Below are 24,068 nucleotides of genomic sequence, written 5' to 3' on the forward strand. Positions count from 1 at the left end.
AACCTGAGGCGAACCTGTAGTATTGATCTCAGCATGTTCCCCAGAATCCCACACCCAACCAGCTGAGCAACTCACCTGGAACATTCAATTCTGTTTTAGAAAACCAGATGGTTTTGTCAAGTTTCTGAATTGACCTTTCCCCTTGACTTGAAACATTAAACCAGGTGCATCAGTAAGGACATACAAATTTTACTGCAACTTACAGAGACCCATTCTGTCTCTCACTTTAGCCAGGTGGGCTGCTGGAAGGGTGCTGAGTGATCAGTGTTATAAACCAAGTGGCCATTATCTTTTCCATCTAGGACCACATCCAGCCAACAAGAACATCTAGGTGGCTGAGCTAGAATTAAATCTGAATTTTCTAAGTCACCTTCTGGTTAGGCTGCCACCTGCAGGGTGAAAAGATAGCTCAGAACGTGGAGCAGTTAGTGCTCACTCACAACACAGGCAGAAATGCAAAAGGTTTATGGAGAATTGTCTCCAAAGCAAATCCTAGCAAATAATTGCTTTTTTCTTTACCACACTACTGTTGACTATACTGCTGCCTCATTCAGCTTATGACCAGTTCTAATTCTCAAATGTCAGCTTTGCTGCTCTTAACTTCCCTTCAGTCTATGCTATTGACTTTTAGTTCAATTTTTTAAATAGGATGCCATCCTGTTTCACAACCACTGTTAGTTTCCCAGTATAATATATTCTGGAAATTTTAATATCTTCATATATCAATAATGTTGAGGATCTTAAATATAAGATTGACCTGAAATGCAATTCATGGATTAAGACTACACATATTCAAATAAATCATATGTTCCAAAATTCTTTGGAAGTGGAAGTAGAATGTTATCAAGGTAGAATAGGGCTTGGGGGTCAGACACATTTGAGTTTAGACCTCAGGTCCCTTACTTATTTTCCGTGTTATCTTTAGGAAATTTGTTTTCTCATCTATTAAAAGGGAAAATTATATTTCTTATTTTTTTATTAATTTTTTTCCATTTAATTTTATTAGTTGGAGGCTAATTACTTTACAATATTGTAGTGGTTTTTGCCCTACATTGACATGAATCAGCCATGGATTTACATGTGTTCCCCATCCCGATCCCCCCTCCCGCCCCCCTCTCCATTCCATCCCTCTGGGTCTTCCCAGTGCACCAGCCCCGAGCACTTGTCTCATGCATCCAACCTGGGCTGCTGATCTGTTTTACCCTTGATAGTATATTTGTTTCAAGGCTGTTCTCTCTGAACATCCCACCCTCGCCTTCTCCCACAGAGTCTAAAAGTCTGTTCTGTACATCTGTGTCTCTTTTTCTGTTTTGCATATAGGGTTTATCATTACCATCTTTTAAAATTCCATATATATGCGTTAGTATACTGTATTGGTCTTTATCTTTCTGGCTTACTTCACTCTGTATAATGGGCTCCAGTTTCATCCATCTTATTAGAATGGATTCAAATGAATTCTTTTTAATGGCTGAGTAATACTCCATTGTGTATATGTACCACAGCTTCCTTATCTATTTGTCTGCTGATGGGCATCTAGGTTGCTTCCATGTCCTGGCTATTATAAACAGTGCTGCGATGAACATTGGGGTACACATGTCTCTTTCAGATCTGGTTTCCTCAGTGTGTATGCCCAGGAGTGGGATTGCTGGGTCATATGGCAGTTCTATTTCCAGTTTTTTAAGAAATCTCCACACTGTTCTCCATAGTGACTGTACTATTTTGCATTCCCACCAACAGTGTAAGAGGGTTCCCTTTTCTCCACTCCCTCTCCAGCATTTATTGCTTGTAGACTTTTGGATAGCAGCCAATCTGACTGGTGTGTAATGGTACCTCATTGAGGTTTTGATTTGCATTACTCTGATAATGAGTGATGTTGAGCATCTTTAAAGTTATTAGAATTAAATAAAATCATGTAAAGTGGTTAGTAGAATTCCTGACACGATAGCAGCTACTCAATAGTGTCACTTCCTATCCTGTTCCTACTTTTGACTGTGAGTGTATAAACATCATCAAAGGGTTTGTTGAAATGATGATGAACTGTTTGATTAGAGCAGTGGTCCCCAAGTTTTTTGGCACCAGGGACATTTCCTGGAAGACATTATTTTTCCCATGGACCAGGGTGAAGAGGATGGTTTTAGAATGATTCAAACCCATTACATATATTGTGTACTTTATTATTATTATATCGGCTCCACCCCAGATCATCAGGTACTAGATCCCAGAGGTTGAGGACCTTTGCATTGGATCATCTGCCTTTTGGTTCTGTACTAATACGAGAGTCTTTTTCTACCCTGTTCACGTTGTTTTTTACTCACTTTTATTTGTTTGCTTGTTACAGCTTTCTGTTAGTACACTGACTCAAATTATCTTGATTTTTTTCACTTGATACACCAGTTATTATTTTTCAGAAGCTTGAAAATAACTTTCTGATGCTCCATTTCATTGAAACATTAAGAAAACATCAATTATAATTTACTTTCACGCCAACTTTCTAGTGTTTGGTTGGTAGCTTGAAAATTAAAAAGTTTGTTCCTGGCTTTCATAGAATCACATTCTGGTTATTTGGAAGATACATCCTTTTACCAACCCAACAGATTGAAAAGTGACACAGGAACAGCATCCCGGAGGGTGTTTGTGACACGCTGAAACTAATCTCATGGATGTCATGTGCACTGAAGTGGAGGCACACAGACACGACATTAACTCATTCACTCTATAAAATAAATGTGAGTATGTAGGGTAAGGTTTGGCCCCACTTCTAAAAGGTTGTGTTTAAAACAATACTTACATATGGACTAATTTGTCCATTGAATTTCAATAGAATTTCCACAGAAATGGAGTTAAGCTCTCAAAAGTATTTAACAAAGTCTCAGGATTCTAATATTTTTTCAAGGATTAGTCTTATTTGGTCAATATAAAAAACCATTAGTATGCATTTTCTCATTTAACATTCACAACAAATCAATAAACAGATAAGGCAACTACTTTACCCATTAGTGCATAAAACACCAAAATGGACCATATAGTTCATTCTTAATTCACAGAGAGTTCTCACTGATTTTGTGAATAAGAATGATCTGTTCAATATTTAAGCAGCCACCCTGGCATTCTTCAAGCATTCTGCAGAGTTAACTAGGCTTGTGTAATCTGTAAAGGCCAACTCCTTTGCTCTGCCATCAGTAAATACAAAGGAATGGCAAACCACTTCAGTATTCCTGCCTTGAGAACCCCATGAACAGTGTGAAAAGGCAGAGAGACATGAAACTGAAAGATGAACTCCCCAGGTCAGTAGGTGCCCAATATGCTACCAGAGAAGAGTGGAGAAAAAAATTCCAGAAAAAATGAAGAGATGGAGCCAAAGCAAAATCAACACCCCAGCTATGTGTGTGACTGGTGATGGAAGTGAAGAGCTGATACTGGAAAGAGCAATATTGCATAGGAACCTGGAATGTTAGGTCCATGAATCAAGGCAAATTGCAAGTGGTCAAACAGGAGATGGCAAGAGTAAACACTAACATTTTAGGGATCAGTGGACTAAAATGGGCTGGAATAGGTGAATTTAATTCAGATGATCATTATATCTGCTACTTTGGCCAAGAATCCCTTCGAAGAAATGGAGTAGCCATCACAGTCAACAAAAGAGTCTGAAATGTGGTACTTGGGTGCAATCTCAAAAACAACAGAATGATCTCTGTTTGTTTCCAAGGCAAACCATTCAATATTACACTAATCTAAGTCTGTGCCCCAGGCACTAATGCCAAAGAAGCTGATGTTGAGCGGTTCTATGAGGACCTGCAAGACCTTGTAGAACTAACACCAAAAAAAGATGTTCTTTTCATTATAGGGGACTGGAATACAAAAGTAGGAGGTCAAGAGATACCTGGAGTAGCAAGCGAGTTTGACCATGGAATACAGAATGAAACAGGGCAAAAGCTAACAGTTTTGCCAAGAGAACGCACTGGTCATAGCAAACACCCTCTTCCAGCAGCACAAGGGAAGACGGTACACATGGGCATCACCAGATGGTCAACACCATAATCAAATTGATCATATTCTTTGCAGTCTAAGATGGAGAAGTTATATATAACCAACAAAAACAAGACTCGGAGCTGACTGTGGCTCAGATTATGAATTCCTTGCTGCAAAATTCAGACTTAAATTGAAGAAAGTAGGGAAAACCACTAGACCATTCAGCTATGACCTAAATCAAATCCCTTACAAATATACAGTGGAAGTGGAAAGTAGATTTAAGGGACTAGATCTGATAGACAGAGTGCCTGAAGAAATATGGACAGAGGTTTGTGACATTGACAGGAGGCAGTGATCAAGACCATCCCCAAGAAGAACTGCAAAAAGGCAAAATGATTGTCCAAGGCGGCCTTACAAATAGCTGAGAAAAGAAGAGAAGCTAAAGGCAAAGGAAAAAAAGAAAGATATACCCATCTGAATGCAGAGTTCCATAGAATAGCAAGGAGAGACAAGAAAGTCTTCCTCAGTGATCAATGCGAAGAAATAGAGGAAAATAGTAAAATGGCAAAGACTAGAGATCTCTTCAAAAAAAATTAGAGATACCAAGGGAACATTTCATGCAAAGATGGGCTCAATAAAGGACAGAAATGCATGGACCTAGCAGAAGCAGAAGATATTAAGAAAAGGTGGCAAGAATACACAGAAGAACTATACAAAAAAAGATCTTCATGACCCAGATAACAACAATGGTGTGATCATTCACCTAAAGCCAGACATCTTGGAATGCGAGGTCAAGTGGGCCTTAGGAAGCATCCCTACAAGCAAAGCTAGTAGAGGTGGTGGAATTCCAGTTGAGCTCTTCCAAATCCTAAAAGATGATGCTGTGAAAATGCTGCACTCAGTATGCCAGCAAATATAGAAAACTCGGCAGTGGCCACAGGACTGAGAAAGGTCAGTTTTCATTCCAATCCCAAAGAAAGGCAATGCCAAAGAATGCTCAAACTACCGCACAATTGCACTCATCTCACATGCTAGCAAAATAATGCTCAAAATCTTCCAAGCCAAGCTTCACCAATATGTGAATTGAGAACATCCAGATGTTCAAGCTGTATTTAGAAATGGCAGAGAAATCAGAGATCAAATTGCCAACATCCATTGGAGCATCAAAAAAGCAAGAGAGTTCCAGAAAAACATTTATTTCTGCTTTATTGACTATGCCAAAGCCTTTGACTTTGTGGATCACAAAAAACTATGAAAAATTCTGAAAGAGATGGAATACCAGACCACCTGACCTGCCTCCTGAGAAATCTGTATGCAGGTCAAGAAGCAACAGTTAGAACCAGACATGGAACAGCAAACTGGTTCCAAATTGGGAAAGAAATACATCAAGGCCATATATTGTCACCCTACTTATTTACCTTATATGCAGAGTACATCATGTGAAATGCCTGACTGGATGAAGCACAAGCTGGAATCAAGATTGCTGGGAGAAACATCAATAACCTCAGATATGCAGATGACACCACCCTTATAACAGAAAGTGAAGAAGAATTGAAGAACCTCTTGGTGAAAGTGAAAGAGGAGAGTGGAAAAAGCTGGTTTAAAACTCAATATTAAAAAAGCGAGGATCATGGCTACAGTCTCATCACTTCATGCCAAATAGATGGGGAAACAATGGAAACAGTGACAGACTTTATTTTGGGGGGCTCCAAAATCACTGCAGATGGTGATTGCAGCCATGAAATTAAAAGACACTTACTCCTTGGAAGAAAATATATGACCTGCCTAAACAGCACATTAAAAAGCAGCAACATTACTTTGCCAGCAAAGGTCAGTCTAGTGAAAGCTATGGTTTTTCCATTAGTCATATATGGATGTGAGAGTTGGACCATAAAGATAGCTGATGGGGAAGAATTGATGCTTTTGAACTGTGGTGTTGGAGAAGACTCTTGAGAGCCCCTTGGACTGCAAGGAGATCAAACCAGTCCATCCTAAAGGAGATGAGTCCTGGGTGTTCATTGGCAGGACTGATGCTGAAGCCAAAGCTCCAGTACTTTGGCCACGTGATGCGAAGAACTGACTCATTGGAAAAGACCTTGATGCTGGGAAAGATTGAAAGCAGGAGTAGAAGGGGATGACAGAGAATGAGATAGTTGGATGGCATCACCGACTCAAAGGATATGATTTTGAGTAAACTCCAGGAGTTGGTGATGGACAGGGAAGCCTGGCATGCTGCAGTCTATGAGATCACAAAGAGTCAAAGATGACTGAGCAACTGAACTGAACTGAATTGAAGTACAAAACTGAATCTAAAGACAAAGCGATGGTTTTAAAAAGTGTGTTAAAAGAATTCCTAGAATAGGAAGAATAAGATCACTCAACATATTAAAAAAATCTTAATTCACTTATAGTAAGATCAATGTAAACTAAAATGACTCTGAAATACTAGTTTTCACCAGCAAGTTTGGCATTGCTCTCAATTCCTTTGGATATGTACTTAGAAGTTTGGTTTCTGGTCACATGGTAGTTCTATTTTTAGTTTTTCTAGTAACCTTTACACTGTTTTTCATAGCAGCTGTACCATTTTACCTTCCCACCAACAGTGTACAAGTGTTACAATTTTCCACATTTTTGTTAACATTTTTTTTCCAGCAGTAGTCGTTCTAGCAGGTGTGAGCTGGTATCTCACTGTGGTTTTGGCTTGCATTTCCCTAATGATTAGTGGTATTGAGGATCTTTTTCTATGTATGTGGCAAAATATGGAAATAACCCAAATGTCTATTGATGGATAAATGGATAAAAAATATGGTGCAAAGGTGGTGGTGATAGTTTTAGTCCTAAGTCATGTCCAAGTATTTTTGACCGTATGGACTGTAGCCTGCCAGATTTCTCTGTCCATGGGATTTCCCAGGCAAGGATACTGTAGTGGGTTGCCATTTCCTTTTCCAGGAGATCCTCCTTATCCAGGGATCAATCCCACATCTCCTGCTTGGGAGGTGGATTCTTCATCACCGAGCCACCTGGGAAGTCTGGTGTATATGTACAGTAGAATATTATTCAGCCTTAAAAAAGAAGGAAACCCTGTCCTATTCCACAACATGAATGAACCTGAAAGACATTAAGTGAGATAAGCCACTCAACAGAAGGACAAAGACTGTCTGATTCCACTTGAATCTGAAATAGTCAAACTCATAGAAACAGAGAGTAGAGGATGGTTGCCAGGAGATGGGAGCAGGGGAAATTAGGGAACTGCTATGAAAAATAGAAAGTGCATGTAATACAAGATAAGTAAGTTCTAGAGATCTGCTGTACACCTTTGTACTCAAAGTTAGCAATACTCTGTTGTGCACTTAGAATTTTATTAAGACGGTAGATCTCATGATAAAAATTCTTACCATAGTAAAAAAAAATTGATCAGTAAAAGTCTAAGAGTTTGATAGTACAGTATATGTACACAAATGTAAAGAAACACACTCATATATTCTGAGAGAAGAATGCCAGGATGCAGTCTCTGTGAATGAAGATTTGATTCTGCCTACCAACATTTCAAATTTTCTCTGAGCCAGAAAATATAGCTGCAGATAGTCTTCCTCATTTATGAAATTATGCACATGCAAGGGTAAAATGTCAGCAGTGTTTGAAATAGTAAAAGAATGGAAACAATCTAGATGCCCACCGCAGGTGAATGGTTAAAGGAGTTGTAGTATTATTCTTACTGTAAAAATATAAAATGTTCACATTTTTATGACTGCATGAATATTTGCAGAGCCAAGTAGTATATTTTCCTTTCTTGAATTGTTTTACTGTTGTTTTCTGGTGTTTCTAGTTATCTGTTTCCCCTGCAGTTATCTTCCATACTTTGCAAATGCTCTCGCCTGAGGCTTTCAGACCTCTTACTCATCCTTGGCTACAAGCTTTCTAGGCCAACTATGACATTCTCATTCTGTGATTCCCTTCATTTTTTCCTGGGCTGATTCCAGTGTTTCTTTGCCTTGTCATCTCCTATCTTCATTTTATTCTTTCATTTATATGAACACACCCTTGAGAAAATTATTAAGAAGATGTAAAAAGGAGGTGAATTTTCTGAGTTTTTACATGTCTAAAAGGTTCCTGTTCCACTCACAGTCAGTTAGCAGTCTGTCTTGGTACAGAATTAAGAGATTGAGAATTACTTCCCTCAGAATTACAAGTTTTGCTTCGTTGTCTTTTAGCATCAGTGATGTTGCTGAGAAATCTGATGTTTTATGAATTCTTTTTTCTTCCTAATTTTCTAAGAAGAGAGAAAGCAAGCAAGCATTCTATTTTCTGATTATCTCACCATTCTTCTCCTGAAACTCTTCATTCAGGGAAACAGAGGGGAAAGACTGTCTTTTCCATTCCTTTTCCAAATGGACAGAAGTACCCTTGTATCTGCTCCTTCCTCTGTGCCGTGTGATTTATGGTTAAACTTTATGATCTATGGGAACATCTCCCCATAGAAGGTGATGACATTTAGAAACACTCTTCTGCTGATAGAGTCTAATTTTCAGCCCCCATCCCTGTCTGTGTTGACTCTTCCATTGTCTTTACAATTATACTATTATTACCTTAGTCTTCCTGAGTAAAATTAATGCCTTTGGCAGAAAGGAGGGAGATCAAAAGAAGTTAAAAAGTGAAAAGTCTCAATGTATATTTTAATATTTAGAATTTTTTCTTTGTTATTGTATAGAACATTTTCTCCATTGGAAGTTTGGTTTTCCCCATCTTACTCAGTTGCAGCTTACTTAACCTCATGTTGTATAAACCATCTTCAGTTATCTGATTAAACGCCTAGATCTTTTATTCGGTGTATGGATATCTCTGTATATTTATTTCTGTTTTAATCCTAAATTTACTATGTTATTTCCTTCAGCCTAGTCATTTATGTTGCATAGCCAAAATGCAAACATTATTGATACTATTACATTTAGAATTCTATTTCTAACCTAATGTCTATTCTTCAGAAGACATTGGAAGATGTATGAAAACAGCCTATGTACAGACTCTCCCTCTTTCTGCAGTAGAACTATGTCTTCCTGTGGTCACTGAGCTATGCAATGCCACCCCAAGGCACAGATTGTTATGAGAATCAAACTAATCATTAATACTAATCTATCATATTCTCCCTCACACAAATCATTAAGGCAGATGATACAAATGGATTTGACAGACCATGGCCCACCAATTTTTTACTTGTCAACAGAGCCTTGAGTTTAACTGAAATCAAGCTGTTTCATGTATTAAGTTAGGGCCAACATAAAGATTTTCATAGCCAAGAATAATTACAAACATGAAATTACTAAAATATGAAATTGCTTATGACTAATCAATAAAAGTGAGTCAAGAATAATTGCCAAATATGAAGCTACATTATTTTAGATGATAATAAGCATTTAAAATAACTCAATTGGATCTATTTCTTTGTAATTAATGGTTTACATGGATACTTGAATCTCTGAAGTTCATGTTGTATTTTCAAAAAGTAAGTACTTAATTCTCATCAGTGTGAGATAATTTAAAGAAAGAAGCTTATATTTCTTCTTCTGATGAAGGGCAAACTCCTCCAAATAGAAGTGTAGCATCTACTTTGCAGTACTACCACATAAGAATTTTAAATAACTTGAATTATTTTGGTACCAAGTGGGATTTGAGGATGAAGAATATAGGTTTCTAAATTGGAATTTCTGTAGCTATGGCAATTAATATCCTCAGTGGAGCAGAAGTACAGGGAGAAGTGTAAAGAATCAGAATCTTAGCAGTCATTCATCCATTCAACACCTCCTAGATACAGTCCATATTACTAGATAATATGCAGAGGGAAATGGAGCTGAGGATACATAGAGGGAAAAGTCACTGTTAGAGAAAAATCTGTGGGACATACAGATGTCCCACAGCATTCCAGAGTCAGAGACTATTTATTTAATTTAGAATATTTCTAGTTTTTATTGGTTGAAACAATAGTGACCGAAGAAATGCTATTTCAGAATCTATATAATAAGAAGAAATGTGATTTCTGAGTTCAGAAAACATAGAAAAAGATTAGTGTTAAAATTTACCCTGCAATCACAAGGAACAATAATTCATTATGTTTCATGTCTAAACTGCTGCCAAAGCTTTCGAATGAAATTGTTAAGTTTTGAAAGCACAGCGAATGACCTCCATTTTTTAAATTGTTGAAGGTAAGATAAAATTGTCCATCCAATTATGGAACCTGTTTACTGTGACTGAGAATGATTGAAACATTCCTGTTCACACAAATCTGTCATAAAGGTTTCTTTCTGGTGACAGCTCTTATCCTTCTCTTGTCAGTGTTACTGAAAAGGTTTGCAAGGGATTTTTCAGTATATAGAAAAGGTTCTGCCGTTTTTATTCCAAAAGCATCTGTTTCTTAATGTGTGACAACTGCTTATGATAAAATGATAGGCTTTTTATGTGTAATATAGAATTCCTTTGCTGAATACTTACACACCTTAAGGGAAATTCTTTCTTGTGTTAGTCCTGATAATTCTGTGAAATAGTATAAAACTGGCCACTCCTTTTTCATCATAAACATTCTTTTTTTTTCCATTTATTTTTATTAGTTGGAGGCTAATTACTTTACAATATTGTAGTGGTTTTTGTCATACATTGACATGAATCATCCACGGATTTACATGTATTCCCCATCCCGATCCCCCCTCCCGCCTCCCTCTCTACCCCATCCCTCTGGGTCTTCCCAGTGCACCAGGCCCTAGAGGAAACCAGATCTGAAAGAGACACATGCACCCCAATGTTCATCACAGCACTGTTTATAATAGCCAGGACATGGAAGCAACCTAGATGCCCATAAACATTCTTAAATGCTGCTTCTCAGAACTTATATGAAAATTGCTTCCCAGGACTGTGGACTTTATTATACCTTTACTTACTTGTTTTTGTGTTTTGTTCTGATACCGCCAACTTATGAAATTTGTTCCCATTATTCTCATATTAAAGACATGAAATTTTCTATAAAGACAGATAACTTTGTTTTCCATCTTAATTTTGTACACACTATTAGAAAGACAGAAAATGCCATGGTGGTAGCCAAAGAATTTATACAGATTCTTCTTAGTTTTGTGTTTCAGGCCTATGAAGCATATTCTAAAGTAATAACCATAACACTTAAAATACACCTACTTGCATAACATTTTTGTTGAAGTGGGTTTTAGGGATCGTATGTTCTGCAACATTGCTGGCAAGAGAGTACAAAGAATATTTTAAAATGAAACTTTCAGCTTTTACTTCAGCTCCTTTTTTTGATTGAGAAGTTATGAATATATTTTGCCCTCATTTCACAAATGAAAATGTGTTAAAACGCAATTAATCTACCATATTAACTCTATGAAATATTGTCTGTATTTGTTAAACACTTCAAAATTCTGCTGCAAACCAGTTAATTCTAAGTAATTTCTCAGTTAAATATTTACATGGGCTTTCATGGTGATAAGCTCTCGCCTGTCTTAAATAATCAGCAGATTGTCCAGTGTAACACACTGTAATAGCAACCCACTAGGACTTAAAATGGTTTAGCTGGTTGGGACTATTTTTTGCATAGTTTTATCCTAGCTAAAAGAGGTAACAGCTTTAGGAATTCCTTTCCTTGTCAACATTTCTAATGTCCAGAGTTCTGTTTAAAAATGAATGCTTGTGTGGGGATGTTTACATCATGAATATCCTAAATGCAGTCTTAAGTTTCTCTTTCAGAAAGGCAATAAATCTTTACAATTGTAAAATTTTAGGAATAACTCAGTTTAAAGTTATTTTCATAAAGCCTAAGTAGATGGAAAAAGTAAAAAAAAAATGGATAGAAATTATTCTTCACCAAATTAAATTGAAGAAGAAAATAATGCATAGATTATGCAAAGATTCTATATGCACAAAGATAGTTAAGACATGATTCTCCAAATGGGAAAATGGTATAAACATGTAAAGCATCAGTATTAGTCAAAGATTTAAATAATCATAATAGAGATGATGTCACAAATAGTAGATGATTAATTCTTTTTTATATTTGAGCTTTCATAGACTTCAGAGTTTTTTGTTTCTTGAAGTATAACATATATACAGAAAAGTATATATCACAAGTTGTAGTTCAAAAGATTTTTTACAAATTGAATATATCCACTTACCAACATACAGATCAAGAATAAGAGCAGTTAAACATACCCATGATACCAAAATCCAGATCAAGAATCAGAGCAAAAGTTCATGATTTTTTTATTCTATTACAGTAAGAGTAGATGATTAATTCTTAGATGAACTGTAAGGCAGTTTTACTCTCAGACATCAGAGAGTGGAATGGTCACTTTGGATGAGAAATAGAGACAGGACTGAAAGTCCTCCAATGTGGTATTTAAGTCCAAGGCAAAGTTTTGAAAATAAATATAATTATATGTAGACCAGGAACCTGTTTCCTACCACTGATGCTCAGTATTATTCTATCTCTGTTTAGTTCCTTATGATCTAGTTTTATAAGTACTTACTAATTCTCTTCTGTAAGTATGGTAAAAGATAGAAAAAAGTGATTTTTTGTCCTCTAAAACTCATAGTCAACTAAGAGGATGAGTAAAACATACATATAATGGCATTTACAAGGTTAGAGTAAGAAGGAATTATTGAAGGGTTCTGAGGCAAATGCTGAACTCTGCCCAAGTTTAATTAGAGGAGCTTCAGCCTCGGTATAAGTTTTGCTAAGTGATAGGTTAATGCATTGTTTGACTTTACTAAATGCAAGGAATAGTTAGCTGGAGAATTGCAAATAATGTTCAGTTCAGTTCAGTTGCTCAGTCGTGTCCGACTCTTTGCAACCCCATGAACCGCAGCAGCCAGGCCTCCCTGTCCATCACCAACCCCCGGAGTCCACCCAAACCCATGTCCATTGAGTCAGTGATGCCATGCAACCATCTCATCCTCTGTCATCCCCTTCTCCTCCTGCCCTCAATCTTTCCCAGCATCAGGGTCTTTTCAAATGAGTCAGCTCTTCGCATCAGGTGGCCAAAGTATTGGAGTTTCAGCTTCATCAGTCCTTCCAATGAACACCCAGGGCTGATCTTTAGGATGGACTGGTTGGATCATCCTCAAATTTTAATTTCCTAATTCTGGAAAAAATATGATTTTTCAATATTTGGTTGACCAATGGTTTACTAATGATAATATTGATATTATTTTTCTTTGTAAATCAATGAATAATATTTAATAAAGTCAGATAAAAATATTCTGAATATTCAGGTAATAGAGCTAGTATTAAAATTTTGTCATGGATAATCCAAATAGTGAATTGGATTAAAAATATCATTGGAGATGAAAAATAATCCCACTTTTTTATCAAATTCCTTGCTGGGTCCTAGAGTTAGCAAAGGTCAGGAGTGGGGGAGTACTCAGAATCATGACTGTCTGGGAGGCATGTTAGTGGGTTTATCTATGAGTATGTCATATCTTACTTTTGGGCTTTTAACAAAAAGTTTCTCATAAATTTTTTAATCCATTGAATATATTCCAAGTCAAGTTTAATATTTTCATCTTATGTAGGCTTTTGCTATGTAATTTTTCTTAACTAGTAAAGGGAATGGAATTTTTATTACATGTGGCTCAGAATTAATTGTACTCCCTTGATGAATGTTCAGTATGTGTATGTTTTAGTAGCTCACATTTAAAAACACTGAAAGATCTGTCAACATTTGGATGTATATCAAAAATGTTATGTGTAAGTTTGACTATTCATGAAATTATAATAGTTTCCAAGGGTAAAGGGGAAGAGTTTTATCTGAAGCCAAGATTGTGTCAATCTTAAAAAAATGACACAAGCCCTTGTGATTATCTTGTAATTAATCTTTGGTATATTTTTATTTGAAAATTTGCTTTTCTTATCACGTCAGGAATTTACCATCCTAAAGTTGACCTAATTAGGCAACTTTCTTTGGTTATCTATCATTTGGCAGGTGTTTTTGGTTAAAAAAAAAATCTATGGCTGATTCATATCAATGTATGACAAAACCCACTGAAATGTTGTGAAGTAATTAGCCTCCAACTAATAAAAAAATAAAATCAAATCAAAAAATAAAGTCAATTAAAAAAAAAAAAACAGAACTGATCACATTTTTCATTCCCTGGTTTTTATTCCTCCTAAATCAATAAAACATAGGCTCTACATGCCCCTGTAACATTAATTTTTCCAAAAATAGGTAAAAGAATAAATACATACATTTTATGAATATCTGCTCAGTTGTTCAATCATGTCCAGCTCTTTGAGACCCCATGGATGGTCCCCTCTGTCCATGGGATTTTTCCAGCAAGAATACTGGAGTATATTGCCATTTCCTTCTCCACATTTTATGAATACTTTGTGGAGGAAGACTCAGGAAGATTTGAGGAACAGTGAGCATTGTTGATGGCTTGCCAGGTGGATCACCTGCAGTGCGGGAGGCACAGGAGACATGGGTTCGAGCACTGAGTCAGGAAGATCCCCTGGAGGAGGAAACGGCAACCCGCTCCAGTATTCTTGCCAGGAAAATCCCACGGACAGAGGAGCCTGGTGGGCTACAGTCCATAGGGTCACAAAGAGTAGGACTTTGCTGAGCGATTGATCACACATGCACGAGCATTGGTGATACATGCAGAATTTTTTGTATAAATTCTTTTTCAAAATTAGTTACAGGAATTTATATTAAATTCTGACAATTTTAATCAACGAAAAGCTTTCAGAGTGAAAAATTAAAATATATTTGTGATATTTTTATTCTAAATAAAATTGGATGGTGAAATTACCATGCCATGACATTTGTGAAAAGTTAATTTCTATGAAAAACCAAAAAATGTATACATAATAAATACATCCTCACAAGCACACCTGATGTTTTACTTTAAATGTAGCTATGACTTTTAAGGAAAATGGTTACATTATAAAAATGAATCCTAATTTTCAAAAATTAGATGATAATGCTTCTCCCGAAGGGATGAAGGTGAATCAGATGTTCAAGTGTGTCTTTACTAGATTTCTCATATTCCAAAGAGTTTAAGGCCTTTAATATATAGTAGATTAACCATACATATTTTAAAAACCCTTTGAAAGTGCCAGCTTTACCCAAAAGCTTTTTTTTTCCCTCTAACAGTGGATTGATTTCTCACTATAATTTTTTTTTTCTAATAATTAGCAGGTACCTTCTGTTAAATAAGACAGTGATTCTACCATTGTCCTTATAGCCTGGTGAATCATTTCCTAAATAATCATTTAAAGGGAATTATGGTAAATAATTTAAAGAACAAGTACAGGCACCTTAAGACTGATGCAGTAAGGCATTCATCTCTTTATGTGGACAATCCAGGGAGGTCAGGCTGGATTTTCTTGAGGTCAGTTTGTGTTCTGGAGGATGGAGAGGTCTGTGTCTAGTGTCACCTAGAAAGCTCTTACAGGTGAGCAAGCGAGAGGAGGATGGAGGAGAATAATAGATGGATCAAATCCATCTATTTGGAGCTACATCAGTTGGACTTGGGGACTGGATGTGAAAGAGAAGTGAGAGAGGCAAGTGTGGAAGACAAGTTCTAGGTTCCCAACAAGAGCTCTAGCAGGATGGTGCGTGGGTTTACAGAGTTGGGGTGCTGGAAAAGGCCCCAGTTTTGGTGGGAGGGTCCTAAATGTGGTAGTGCTGTGCTAAATTCAAATGCTGGTGAGAGCAGAGTAGGTGTATCTGGCAGGCAGTTGGATGTGTGGACCTACAAGCTCAAAGATAAGTTGAATAAAAATCTTGGCATCATTGGCCTGGAGAAGCCAAAGTCCATGGTATAATACGAGATCATGGCAGGAGAATGGGGAGAAAATGGGCCTAAACCTGCGCGTTGAAAGGCTTAATAGGGAAGGAGGAAGCAGCCAGAGAGACTGAGAAGCCTCCAGAGAGGTAACAACTAGCCATCAATCCCAAAGACTTTAAACAGCAGCGGTATTAACATTCTGGTTTTTGTGCTGAGAATTTCTGTGTAATAGTAATTGTCTGTGAGAATCAGGAGATTCAGATTAGTGAACCTGAGATTTCCTGAACCTTTTGTATAATTGGGGGAAAAAAAGGTTGTGTTTTCTACCACTTGAAAAATACTTTTCATGAGAAAGTATTAAGTAATGTCTATGAGGCTAAAAATTAAGTGTTATGAATAGATGAATGTTGAAGCTGATGTCATAACCAGGTGTTTTCTCAGAGGAAAACTACACAGCCACTCTCAACCAAAAATGCTGTTGCATTTATAGAGTTTAAATACATGAAGAGGCATTTTTTTTCTTCCTGTAATATTGTTACCATTTATTGACAGCAGGTTGATTAAAAAAAAAAAAAAGACATGATTCCAGTGATATGAGAGTCACCCCTGGGAGTGATCACTGGTTAAGAATCTTTCTTTTCTTTTGTTGTGTTAACTCTGAAGATAAACCAGTCAAAGGACAGTTCACCATTATTAATGTATTGTATAGTCTAAGCTTAGAAGAGCTCAGATCACTTTAAAAGTTTTTGTATACGTGTCTCTTTCAGATCTGGTTTCCTCAGTGTGTATGCCCAGAAGTGGGATTGCTGGGTCATATGGCAGTTCTATGTCCAGTTTTTTAAGAAATCTCCACACTGTTTTCCATAGCGGCTGTACTAGTTTGCATTCCCACCAACAGTGTAAGAGGGTTCCCTTTTCTCCACACCCTCTCCAGCATTTATTGCTTGTAGACTTTTGGATAGCAGCCATCCTGGCTGGCGTGTAATGGTACCTCATTGTGGTTTTGATTTGCATTTCTCTAATAATGAGTGATGTTGAGCATCTTTTCATGTGTTTGTTAGCCATCTGTATGTCTTCTTTGGAGAAGTGTCTGTTTAGTTCTTTGGCCCATTTTTTGATTGGGTCATTTATTTTTCTGGAATTGAGCTTCAGGAGTTGCTTGTATATTTTTTAGATTAATCCTTTGTCTGTTTCTTCATTTGCTATTATTTTCTCCCAATCTGAGGGCTGTCTTTTCACCTTACTTATAGTTTCCTTTGTAGTGCAAAAGCTTTTAAGTTTCATTAGGTCCCAATGTTCATCGCAGCACTGTTTATAATAGCCAGGACATGGAAGCAACCTAGATGCCCATCAGCAGATGAATGGATAAGGGAGCTGTGGTACATATACACCATGGAATATTACTCAGCCATTAAAAAGAATTCATTTGAACCAGTCCTAATGAGATGGATGAAGCTGGAGCCCATTATACAGAATGAAGTAAGCCAGAAAGATAAAGAACATTACAGCATACTGACACATGTATATGGAATTTAGAAAGGTGATAACGATAACCCTATATTCAGAACAGAAAAAGAGACACAGAAATACAGAACAGACTTTTGAACTTTGTGGGAGAATGTGAGGGTGGGATATTTCAAAAGAACAGCATGTATACTATCTATGGTGAAACAGATCACCAGCCCAGGAGGGATGCACGAGACAAGTGCTCCGGCCTGGTGCACTGGGAAGACCCAGAGCAATCGGGTGGAGGGGGAGGTGGGAGGGGGGATCAGGATTGGGAATACATGTAAATCCATGGCTGATTCATATCAATGTATGACAAAACCCACTGGAAAAAAATAATAATAATAATAAAAAAAAAAAAAAAAAAAACCAAACCACACCTAGGGACCATTTTTTATGTATCTGATTGGCAAACATTCAAAACCTTGATGACACGCTATTTTGATGAGGTCTGGAGGAAATAAAGTCTCTTTAACAGGTCTAAAAAAAAAAAAAAAAAAGTTTTTGTATAATCAATAAAATTAGTATTAATTTTCATAGCATTCTTTGCAAGGCAGGCATGCTTGAAGCAATCTACTAATATGTGTCCTTTTTTCCTTGTAGGGTTCCCTGGGGATACAAGGCCCCCAAGGTCCACCTGGAAAAGAGGGTCAGAGGGTAAGTAAACTCAGAACAACTGGCAGGCATACTAACTCAGAGGTTACTTATTTCTGAACACTTATAAAAATAAATTGGAATACAGCAGGCGAATGGGCAATGGGAGAATATCAACTATCTGAAAGCTGAAATTTGAGATTTTGACAGAGCTTTTACAATCCAGAAAATTCTATATATTTTCCAGATTGGCAGCACAAGTGTGGAGATACTGTTTGGGTGAAATGAATTAACTGTCTTTTAATCTGGAACACGTGATCCTATTTTGGGGTTGTTTTTTTTTTTTTTTTTTGAGTTAAACTCATCTTTGCTGATTTAAGTTTAATGAGTTTTCTTTGTGGAGTTTTAGCCTGCTCATGAATTCTGGAAAGGCTGTGGATATTAACTGTATTCTTTAGCCAAATTAAATTATTGACATTAGTGACTCTTTGTGGTTAACTTTTCCTACCTTTGAGATATGTATGTATCACGTGAACACGTCGTACTTGCCGAGGGAGTATAGCGGTCACCTTCCAGTTCAGTTAGGCTTACTCGATCCCAGTAAAAGGAAGCCCGGCGGTGAGACTTGGTCAGCCCTCCATGAACACTCTCTGCAATGGCGTACCCCATTCCTGTGGCTAACTGTTGTTAACTATTTTCAAATCATGCTAAAGATTCCAAACATTTTATATGTGCTTTGTTACATGAGTAGTATTTTTAACTTTTGTTACCTTATAGATGAGAATTGCGTGACTCATGGAGTGTAGATACCTTGCCTAAAGTTATAGAACTAATGAAAAATCAAGCTAGGACTTGAATTCGGGCTTTCTGACTTTGGATTTCATGTTCTCTTTTACTGTCTCAGCATGTTAACCCCAGATCTCTTTCTTAGTCATTTAAATTTATTATTCCCTGTTCTGCCCCCTGGCAAATAAGTCTGTTGTCTCAGATATATGAGTCCTTTAAATATTTGAAGACCTATGGTATTTTTACCAAGGTCCGCCTTTTGTCGGGTTGATAATAAAATCCACATTCTCTAAGCTCCTCCTCTTGTCTAGATTACTGACTACCTAACATGCCAGTGGTCTTTCCCAGAAAACACTCATGAACCTTCTGAAGGTGTCAGTAATGGAACTGGAGGTATATATGGTATTTAGGGCAGAGTTAAGTGTGGCAAATATGCCCTGTGCCTATGACCACAGGCTTCTATTGCAACCTAAGCACAGTGCTTCTGTGAATGGCATCACACTTTGTTTTTCCTAACTCCTTCTACTAGGGCAGCTCTCTTTTTTAGAATTTATTTTCAAGAGTTACAATTAAAAGTTTATTAGGAAAAAAAATGAACTAGATGACATCCAAGTTTGTTCAGTTAAAAAATTCTGTATCCAGTTCTTTTTCCCAGTGGCTATTTCAGTGAACACAATAGGATTTAATAAGTTTGGATCATGAAAAAGAAGAAAACTGTTGTGAATAATAGCTAACATTTATGGGCTACCTATTTCTAATTTCATTTATTTCTCACAGTAGCTCTGTGAGGTAGATTCTACTACAGTACTCACAGGGAAACAGAGTTTGTTCAGGAGCCTGAATAGAAGACATTGCTATTAAGTGGATTATGTAGATATTTTAAAACTATTTACAAAATTGTCACATCTGGGTTCTACTCTCAACACCTATGTGTATAATTATAGTTTCCCTCTTTTTAGCTCTCCAGCTCACTATCCAAGAGTTCATTAATCCACCTGATCAAAGTTTTAAATAGTCTAGGGAAAAAATTGAAGATTACTTCCCTAGATCTGTGCTTTTGAGGCTGTCTTAAGCATTTTACCCACTGGAGGCAGAAGACTAGATGAAATGACCTTGTGTACTTAATGCCTAAGCTTCTTATTTTGTCACAGTCATGACCAAGATGACTGTTCCGTCTAGGACCATGTTTTTGAATTAACTTCTGTTTTCAGCATCCAGGGGACATTTTGCTCATAGTAACTACCCCTTCATGGAAACTGAGTGATCAGTTATACCCCCTAGTTAATCTATAAGGAGCAAAATATATAAGGAACACAATAACAAAATATCCAAAATATGTAAGGAACACATGCAACTCAGTAGCAAAACATGCAACAACCCAATTTTCAACTGGACAAAGGACCCGAATAGACACTTCTCAGAAGAAGACATACAAATGACCAACAGCTGTAAGAAAAGGTGCTCAACATAGCTAATCTTTAAGGAAAACTATTCAAAACCGCTGTGAGCTATCACCCCACATTTGCTAGAATGGCCAATATCAGAAAGGCAAGAGATAAGCATTGACGGGTTATGGCGAAGAGGGAACCCAGGCTCCCTGCTGGTGGGAATGCAATTTGGTGTAGCCACCGTGGAGAACAGTATGGAGGTTCCCCCAAAAAGTAGATCTACCTTATGAGCCACGAATCTCACTTCTGGGTGCATATCTGAAGGAATGAAACCAGTATTTTGAAGAAATATGCATACTCCCATGATATGGAAGCAACCTAAATATCTATTGACTGGTGAATGAATAAAGAAAATACAGTTAAACACACACACACACACAGAGTGGAATATTATTTCGGCCTTAGTAAAGAAGGAAATCTTGCCATTTGTAACAAAATGGATGAACCTGGAGGATATTATGCTAAACGAAATAAGCCAGTCATGGAAAGACAAATACTCACTTATATGTGGAATCTGAAAATGTAAAAATCCATAGAAACAGTGAGTAGGGTGGTGATTACTATAGGATGGGGGAGAGGGGAGATGTGGATCACAGGGTACAAAGTCTTAGATATACAAGATGAATAAGTTCTGGGGACCTAATGTACAGCAATGAGAGTGTAATTAAGATTGTGTTGTATACTTGAAATTTGATGAAAGACTAGATCTTAAGGGTTTCCACCACAAAGAGGTAACTATTTGTAAGCAGATGGATCTGTTAATTAGCTTGATTATTGTAACTATTTCACAATGTGTTAAGTATATCAGATCAAGTTGTATACCTTCAATATACACAGTTTTAATTTTCAACAATGACTCAGTAAAGTAGAATGATAATAAAACTAATAAACAGAGTTTTAGTTTCAACTCCAGAAAGTAGCTTATAGTCCCTGGATGGTTTGAGATGGAAATTACGGAGCTAAGTGGGTGAAGGTAGGCAGTGTGTCTGAATTCCTCCCTCAGTAGCAGCAATTTTTTTTTTTTTTAATTTGTGTGGTAAGACCATTTAACATGAGGTCTACTCTCTTAACAAATTTTAAGTTTACAATGAAATTGTACTTGTTTTTAAAAATAAAGTAGAGTTGATTTGCGATGTTATGTTAATTATTGCTGTACAGCAAAGTGACTCAGTTACACAGGCATTCCTCTTTAATAGCCTTTTCCATTATGGCTTATCATAGGATATTAAATATAGTTCCCTGTGCTATAGCGTAGGAGTGTGTCCTACGTTTATCCTTTCTATACATACAAGCTTGCATCTGCTAACCCCAACCGACCTCTCTCTACCTCCCGCAGTCCCCTCCCCCTTGCAACCACAGGCCTGTTCTCTATATCCCTGAGTCTGTTTCTGTTTACAGTGAAACTGTACTTCCAACTTGGGCTGACGTGGTCATTTCAAGGCACCGCCTCCTTTATTTTAATGAAAACTTCTTCCCAGTCAGATCTTCACTGGTCCTACAAGTGTGAATCACAGAATAGGAATTGATCCTTGTCATCATTAAATTTCATCTTCTGGGTGTTAGTTTCTAACGCCATTCTGTTAGCTGTTTTCCCAGTGAAATAGCTCTACTCCACCTTAAATTTTGATAAGCCTGCCCTCTGAGTCTTCATTCACATCACTAATAAATCCTGAGCAGAACAGGCCTGACTCTATGTAATACCAGCAAAGCTGCCACTTTGTCTACCGTTGATGTTCGTGTGGCATGATACAAGTCATGTACAAATACATTTGACCTCTCCTTCCTTCCCACCCACATTTCTTAATTTGTCTTGTAAGATAATTATAAGAGTCTTTGTCAGACTAGCTGAAATGAAAAATATTCAAATGAGGTTCTTTTAAAATAATGATGCTTCAAATTGAAATTGTACCCTAGCAAAGCTTACATTTCAGAAGGTGAGTTAACGAATAATTCAAACTTATGTATTCTTCATGATAATTATGAAGGAACATATTCAAATTATAAAGTTCAACCACTATATTATGCAAATTTACTCCATTTATAAATATGTATAGTCCAGGTAATTTTATATTACTTTTTATTCTATCTTATCAAGAGTAACAGTGTCAGAAACTAAAGAATGTAGTAGAATTTTACAGATAATGTTAGGCAAGCTTTATTATTATTACTACTGCTTTTTCACAAATGCTGTATAGTTAAAGGAAGGCATTTAGGTCAGGTATTATTGATGTTATCCACATTTACAAATGATTATTTCCAAATGTGCTCAATGATTCATTCTGCTTTTCAGTTACTTGAAGGGGAAGCACATTAAGGAATTGACATTGACATTTGACACTGACGTCCCTCAGTCATGTCCGACTCTTCACGACCCCATGGACTGCAGCCTACCAGGCTCCTCTGTCCATGGGATTTTTCCAGTCAAGAGTACTGGAGTGAGTTGCCATTTCCTTCTCCAGGAGATCTTCCCGACCCAGGGATTGAACCCGAGTCTCCCGCATTGTAGGCAGACGCTTTACCGTCTGAGCCACCAGGAAAGTCCACATTAAGGAATAAGTATTCTTAAATATTTTCATTTAGGCCCAACTTAGTGCTACGATTTCTTCTCTGCTCAAGAGTTCAGCACGCAGTTCTTTTGGACACACAAATGTAGATGTCTGTGTATGTGTGTGTGTGTGTACATACACACAGACACACACACTGAAAGCTAAGACCAGTAATTTTTCATTTCTCTGAAATTTGCAATAGAAAACAACAGAAAAACCTAGGAATTTAAAATTCTTTTCTATTGACCTATTCTCAAGAAAACCCATATTTTTTTTACAGGTGTTTGATCAGGAAGGAGTTGACTATCACTAAGTTTATTGAAATGAAATATATAATATGTGCAAGTTTATGTTCCTTACTCCTCGGTATAATGTCTTTAAGGAAAGTAGAAGAAATCATTGATTTGTTTGTTTTTCTCAACGATTAAAAAGAGAGTATTTTCTGTTCTACAATATCAGACATGAGTGTCAAATGTAAACATACCTTGAAAAAGATGTTTCCATAAAGCATTATAGAAAAATGTTAATAATACTACTGTTATTTCTATTAAGATGTAAGGACTCTGACTGACAGATTCCTTTTATTTTTCTCTTTAACCCTTTGTGTAGTTTTCTATATGCACAGTAAGACCATTAATTTTTCACAAGTACCACACCAAAAATTCTAAGTTTTCATTAGTTGACTTTATCTTCTTCACTGTCTTATAAGCTACTAAATTTTAGATTAGGTGTTCACTTAATAAAGCATAGTAGCAGTGTACTTCTTGTACTTAAAAGCTGCTGTTAACCTTAACAATGTTTGGTGGTGATATATATCTGAGATTTGTGTTCTTCTGTTTATGTTTAACCTCCTTATTTCTTCTTTGAATCTTTTACATGCCATTATTTTTTCCCTTTGTTATCTTTTTGAAGTCCTACAGGTAAAACATTTGACTGACACATATTTGGGTCTCACATCTTTTATAGATTAACACAGTTTTTAAAATTCAACTAATGTTGAATATTGATCTTAAGCCTCAGTTAAGGATTTATCAGGGCGTAGTAGAGAAGGACATCCTGGGGACACTTGCCTGGAGACCAAGGAGATGTCCAGCTCATGATGACAGAGAAGGCCCAAGAGGGTGACCAGGACAGAGCCAGGAAGTAAGCAGAAGAGAGTTTCAGGGTGCATAAAGGGTTCAGCAGCATTAAAATGGGGAACAAAATTGCGGGGGAGATACTGGTTTAAAGAAGAGGTGACTGGTACTACTGCCAACTGAGAGAGAAGTTTCAGTTGAATAAATGGGAGAGCATTGGAAACAAAACTTGCAAGAAAAGATATGAGAGAGTTAGGGGGTGCATTATGAGGAAGGAGAGGCCGCGATGGAGAATCTAGGGGAAGAAAAGGATGGGAACTGCATGGGAGCCCAAGATGTCTTAGTGAAAGGTGGAATAT

General features: G+C 36.9%; 1 protein-coding gene across 1 annotated transcript in view; it reads left to right on the forward strand.

Annotated features, from left to right (window-relative positions):
* The window catches only part of COL19A1 (collagen type XIX alpha 1 chain), a 413,337-nt gene that overhangs the window by 211,991 nt on the left and 177,278 nt on the right, over window positions 1–24,068 (forward strand). The window contains exon 16 of the mRNA XM_061131525.1: window positions 17,863–17,916. Coding sequence (XP_060987508.1) covers window positions 17,863–17,916 — 54 coding nt within the window. The remainder of the gene's footprint in view (window positions 1–17,862; window positions 17,917–24,068) is intronic.

The sequence above is a fragment of the Dama dama genome, chromosome 28 (genome assembly GCF_033118175.1).
Source record: "Dama dama isolate Ldn47 chromosome 28, ASM3311817v1, whole genome shotgun sequence".
Classification (NCBI taxonomy): Eukaryota; Metazoa; Chordata; class Mammalia; order Artiodactyla; family Cervidae; genus Dama; species Dama dama.